At 54.7% G+C, this 5,499-nt stretch overlaps 1 protein-coding gene across 1 annotated transcript; it reads right to left on the bottom strand.

Moving 5' to 3' along the window:
• Window positions 1–2,167: 2,167 nt before the first annotated feature.
• Window positions 2,168–3,589, bottom strand: LOC123075615 (protein JINGUBANG; the record flags this gene model as incomplete). Its single annotated transcript, XM_044498176.1, is given in 1 exon segment — window positions 2,168–3,589. A coding segment is annotated over 1 exon segment (1,292 nt), but the record flags the coding sequence as incomplete, so codon positions are not given.
• Window positions 3,590–5,499: the final 1,910 nt, after the last annotated feature.

Below are 5,499 nucleotides of genomic sequence, written 5' to 3'. Positions count from 1 at the left end.
AGGAAGCGACTTCCTCGGATCCGACCATCCTCTCTTCCGTGGACGAGGTCACACCCGTCGCTCATCGTGGTCTGGCGAGGTGGTGTTCGGTGACCCGTCCTGGCCGGTGACACCACACTGCCTCGGATCTCCCTACAGGAAGTCGGCTGCAACCATACGGGCAGAGGCATGACGGCTTCGACCGCGATCTACACGCCCGCTGCCTCCCGGCCAGGAGATGCTCACCCGTGAACTGCAAGGTCGAGCGAGAGGTGAGGCGAGATATAGTTGAGGAAGGGACCACCTTGGACTGGCCGTCGGCAAGGCCGCCGGTCAAGTCGACGGCGAGGCGGTCAAGATACAGAGGGGGGAGGGAGAATGGAAGGCATTAGTTTGACCAGAGGGTGCCCTACGTGGAAGTGGGGAGAGAGAAAACCGCTGCCATGTGGGCGATTTTGCACTTAAATATGTTTTTAAACAAAATTTAGGAAAACGTTCCCAGCCGGCAGGCCGGCGGAACATTCAGCCGGACGAGCGTGTGTCGTTGGATCTGTCTTGATCCAATAGACCACGCGGCCTCCCGCAACAGACCACACGTCCTCCCACAAGTCCATAGGCCGGGGCCCACAAACCGCTTATCACGCTCGTCCTTATCTTCTTCATCGACTGATTCTCCTTTCGTCTCCCTTCTTTCTAACATCACCGCAAGGAACTCGCCGCCGACAAACGGCGCTAGCACATGTGGTTTGCTGCGAGCAAATCACCCACGCACCCCCCTCCCCGCTCCCACCCCCGCTCCTGGAGATGCGGATCTCTTCTCCCGCGCCGCCGATGACATGGCCGTGCACTACCCACCCCATCGACCCCCTCCCGTAGCGACCATGGCTTTGCTGCAAGCTCCATGGCCATGGTGGAATCGAGCTTTGCGACATGCTGGCACCGGTGGCAAAATTTGCTGGAACCGGCGCCATGGTTTGTTGCGTACTTGGCGGCACACACGCATCCCCGTCTGCGACATTTGTTTGCAAGCGTTGATCTGTATTGCTGGAACCAGAGTTTTTTTTGCTGGAACCGTGGGGCACAAATGCTACAAACAGCATCACCATGCATCCCGCCGGCGAAATTTTTGCTTCAACGGACGATCTCATTTGCTGGAACTAGGGAATATTTTTGCTGGAACCGGCAAACGTTTTGTGCCGCGGCCATGGCTTGTTGCGTTCGGCGGCGCCAGTTCTTCGGCCGGCTGCGAGGAGTTTGCTACCACCACGTTGTGAGGTGCTGGAACCACTCTTCTTTTTTGCTGGACTGACTAGTGTTTTTGCTACCATTGAGTACTGGTGTTTTTGTTTCTGTGAACTTTTTGCTGGAACCGATGTTATTTTTTTGCTGGAACCGGCTAATTCTTCAATAAGGTTTTTGAGTTTCTTTGTTGGAACACGGCGGTGAATTGCGACGACGGCGAACCAGCGGCATTGACGCTGGAGTGCTACAACCATGGCAACCACGCGCTGGAAACGACTAGAGCTGCAGTCGTCAACAACAGGAGCTGGACCCCACTCGCGGTCGTGCTACAACAATCCCTGCGGCCACCAGCGAGGACGGCAAGCAGTCCGGTGAGGATGCAGCGGTGCTGCAATTGTGTGGGACGAAGCCGTGCGCCGCTGCATCGTTGAGGCGGACGACAAGCATAGAGATGGAGGCAGACACCAGCGGAGGAAGAGACGGGCTGTGTTGACTTGGTGAGGATTAGATTTGATTCTAGTAGTAGGGGCAAATCGCGTGGCTGCGAGGTGACCGGCCCAAATTTGGGCCGGCGCACCGACGCCTATTACTGCCCCAAAATTTATCCGGTTTTGAGACTTGAGGGACCAAATATCTTCCTAAAATTCTTAGGAACCGAGTGTCTATTTTTAGTGAACTTGAGGGATAAAAACATATTTTTCTTATTAAAAAAATCAAAACCTATATAGAAACCAGAGTATAAGTGCTATACTTTACAGTTTCCAGCTATTTTACACCCAACAACCTATGACTAGTTGTGTGTCGCTTTAAAATTTAAATCTATGAAACCAAACCCAAAACAATCTGAACAACACCCATCCTCGGGTAAATTTTACAGACCCAAAGAATCCTCTCGAAAAAAAAATGTGCACTCTTCTAGGCAAGCCGGACAAATCACACGCTTTACCTCAGGAACACGCAGGGCCTGTGATCCTTGGCGTCCGTTTCTCCCGGGCGCTCGTCGCCGTCGGCCCCATTCGGCACCCACCAGACTCTGATGCTCTTGTCCAACCCGCCGCTGTACACCATATAGCCATTGCTGGCCCTGCACAGGGAGGCCTGGATGCATTTCACGGGGCCCTCGTGGACTCCGACGGCGCCCACCTTGGCGAGGCCGCCGCACGGCTGCCGGCGCCACAAGCCGATGGTCTTGTCCGCGGAGCCGGTGCACACCAGGTCGCCGGCCATGCACATGCACAGCACGGCCATGGCGTGCGCCTTGACGTCGCACGCCAGGCTCCACCGCGCGCCGTGCCGGTCCCAACCAAGGACGTGCCCGTCCGAGCCGGCCGCGTACACGCGCCGCCCCGTGGCATCGGCGTCGCCGCTCGCCGCGACGGCGTTCCAGGACACGCCGTCACGGGCGACGAGGATGGCCAGGAGGGTGTGTGCACCTGCGCCGGCCTTGCCCCTCTCCCACGCCTTGACGCGGCCGTCGGCGGAGGCGGAGTACACGACGCCGCAGTCGGCGGCGACGGCGTTGATGGCGTCGTCGTGTGCGCGCACGGACTCGAGGCACCGGAGGTCGGACATGCGCCACACCTTGAGCGTCCGGTCCCAGGAGCCCGAGTAGACGACGCCGTCCTGCGCGGCGACGGCGAGGCAGGAGATGCTGTCGGCGTGCTCGATCCAGAGGCGCCGCCCGCCGCGCCGGCCGCGGCGGGGCCCGGCCTGCACGTAGCTGGCCTGGCGGAACACCCGGCCCAGGTAGTCCCGGGTGGTGGGCAGCGCGGCGACGAGCTTGAACGCGTTCTCGGAGCTCCGCGACACGCGCCACACGCGCACGCGGCCGTCCTGGTGCGCCGAGAACACGCGCCCGCCGGCCGCGGCCAGCGCCTTGACGGCGCCCTCCCCGCCATGCCCGAACCGCGCGAAGAGGCGGAGGTCCGGCTGCTGCCAGGCGACGATGTCGGCGCCCGTGGAGGCGCTGAGCAGGAACTCGCCGCAGAGCGAGAGGCAGGACACGGAGCCGGCGCCGCCCGGGCTGTGCGCGTCCCGGAGCACTGCCAGCGCCTTCCACGCCGCCGACGGGTCGCCGCGCACCGGCGCCGCGTCGGCCGGAGAGGAGGACGCCGAGAAGGAGGGGAAGGACGCCGAGGTCGAGAAGGAGGAGGAGGCGGACGAGGGGAGGGAGGCCGGCCAGGGGAGCAGGGGCTCGGACATCGCGGCGCGTTGTTGGTCCGGCGGCATTGTCGCCATGGCTGGTTTTCTTGGCGCACGCGGGGTAGGGAGAGACGTTGGGCGGGGTTGGGAGGCTTGGCTATAATTGCAGAGCAGAGGAGGGGAGGGGAGGGGAGGCGCGGTGGGCGACAGAGTGGCGGGGCTCGGATTTAAGACGACGACCACCGGCTGCCGTTTCTTTCCAATCTTAAAAAATAAAGAAAAGTTTAAAGGCTAGCGCAGCGTGTGTGGGCCGGGGACGAAGGCGCGGTTCAACGGCTACTTGGCGCGGGTGGAGCTGGAGCCGGGGCTGGATCATAGCAGAGCAGAGAATCGTCAGCTAGCTCCTTCGTGGCCAAGGCTCCTGTTTTCTAGCAACCATTTACTTCCTTCTATTTAATTTCCTTGGAACCAGACAACCATTTAATTATCTAATTTTTTATATTTACATTGATTAAAAATCTAACTTTAGCCTTCTGATCTAAAGTATTTTAAACAATTGTGAAAAGGACATGATTTTATTGAAGATTCAAATGTAGTACAAAGCTACAAAGCACCCCAAAGGTAAATAAATTTACAACGAGGTCCTTAGACAACTCATCGAAGGCCACACTCGACGGAGCAGGCTGAGGGCGCACCGACGTCACTGCTGCTCCTCCTGGAGCCAGCACCCTTGTGTAGACTGCCATGACGGTCAGGAAGTCACCAACCTCGCGCCGTTGATGGGGAACTCGTCGGCACCATGACGGAGAGGGAGGGGAGGGTGATACTCACAAGGCCTAGTCACAGATGTCGCTTCACCGACCAACCCGAGGATCGAAGAAATCGTGTGATCTGGAGACCCACACGGAGCAAAAGCATCCCACAGATCGACACTGCCACCGACAACCCTGGGATACAAAGCACGGGTCGATCCGTTGATCAGCGGGAGAGCAACGTTGCCCTCATGACGGAACCACCTGCACGGCACACGGGAAAGAAGTGTTGGATTTATTCCTCTGGAACGGTGGTGACCACATCCCCGAATCGCCGCCGCCTGGGACTACCCTAACCCTAGCTAAACGCCTCAAGCCGAGGAACATGATCCCCACCTCCTCCCTCCGCTGAAGTGAGCAGAGGAGGCAAGGTCCACGCCCTCACTGGCGGGAGGAGGGGACGCTCGGAAACTTTCCAGTTCGCCGCTCTCGACTGTCCCTGATTCCTTTCCCCATAACCTTTTTTGCACAAGAGCAAGTAGCAAACCATTTACTTGTTTTTCTTTTTTGAACCAGTATAATGCCGTCTTAATCAATATTATTTTTTTAACTTCATATTTATACTTAAGTCTTTTCTAGGCTTGTTTCTAAAATATACTCCCCCATTTTTATTTAGTCCGCATATTAACTTTGACTGAAGTCAAACTTCATAAAGTTTGACTAAGTTTATAGAAAATAATAAAATCATTTACAATAAATTTTTGTATGAGGTGAAAATACATTCAATGATGAATTTGATGGTATTGATTTGATTTTGTATATGTTAACAATTTTCTCTATAAACTTAGTTAAAGTTTGTAAAATTTGACTTCAAACAAAGCTAATCTTGGCGGAGTAAATAAAAACGGAGGGAGTACCACTTTAAACATTTCTAAAAACATTTGACTCATTCCCTTAAAAAAACATCCGGTTAATGTTTATTTCTTATTTAATGTCCTCTCATTTTATAAATATAAATGAATGTGTGTATAACTCCTAATCTTTTATATTGAGGATAAAAGAAGCATGCCAAGTCAAAATAAAACATAATAAAATTAAATTAATCATAATCGCAGAATATCCTTTGCTTCGGAAAAGTTACTACTGGAAATTATACCAAATAAACCTATAAATGAGGGTAAAGTTTATCCATCGCACTTGAGCCTAACCATGTTATTGCCGGCTGCATGCGTGATTAGTTTATTCATCGCATCATACCCAAGATCATGATGGAAAGAACATTTGCGTGCAACGGGAGCCGTGCAGTACAGCCACAATATGGTACTCCTACCTAGAGGTCACATGCACGCACTACCCATTCCGAGTAGTAGTTAATCAAGTCGCG

This window comes from Triticum aestivum, chromosome 3D, assembly GCF_018294505.1.
Source record: "Triticum aestivum cultivar Chinese Spring chromosome 3D, IWGSC CS RefSeq v2.1, whole genome shotgun sequence".
In the NCBI taxonomy this organism is placed as follows: domain Eukaryota; kingdom Viridiplantae; phylum Streptophyta; class Magnoliopsida; order Poales; family Poaceae; genus Triticum; species Triticum aestivum.
The sequence above is the reverse complement of the archived record's forward strand: the minus strand, read 5'-3'. Positions and strand labels throughout refer to the sequence as shown.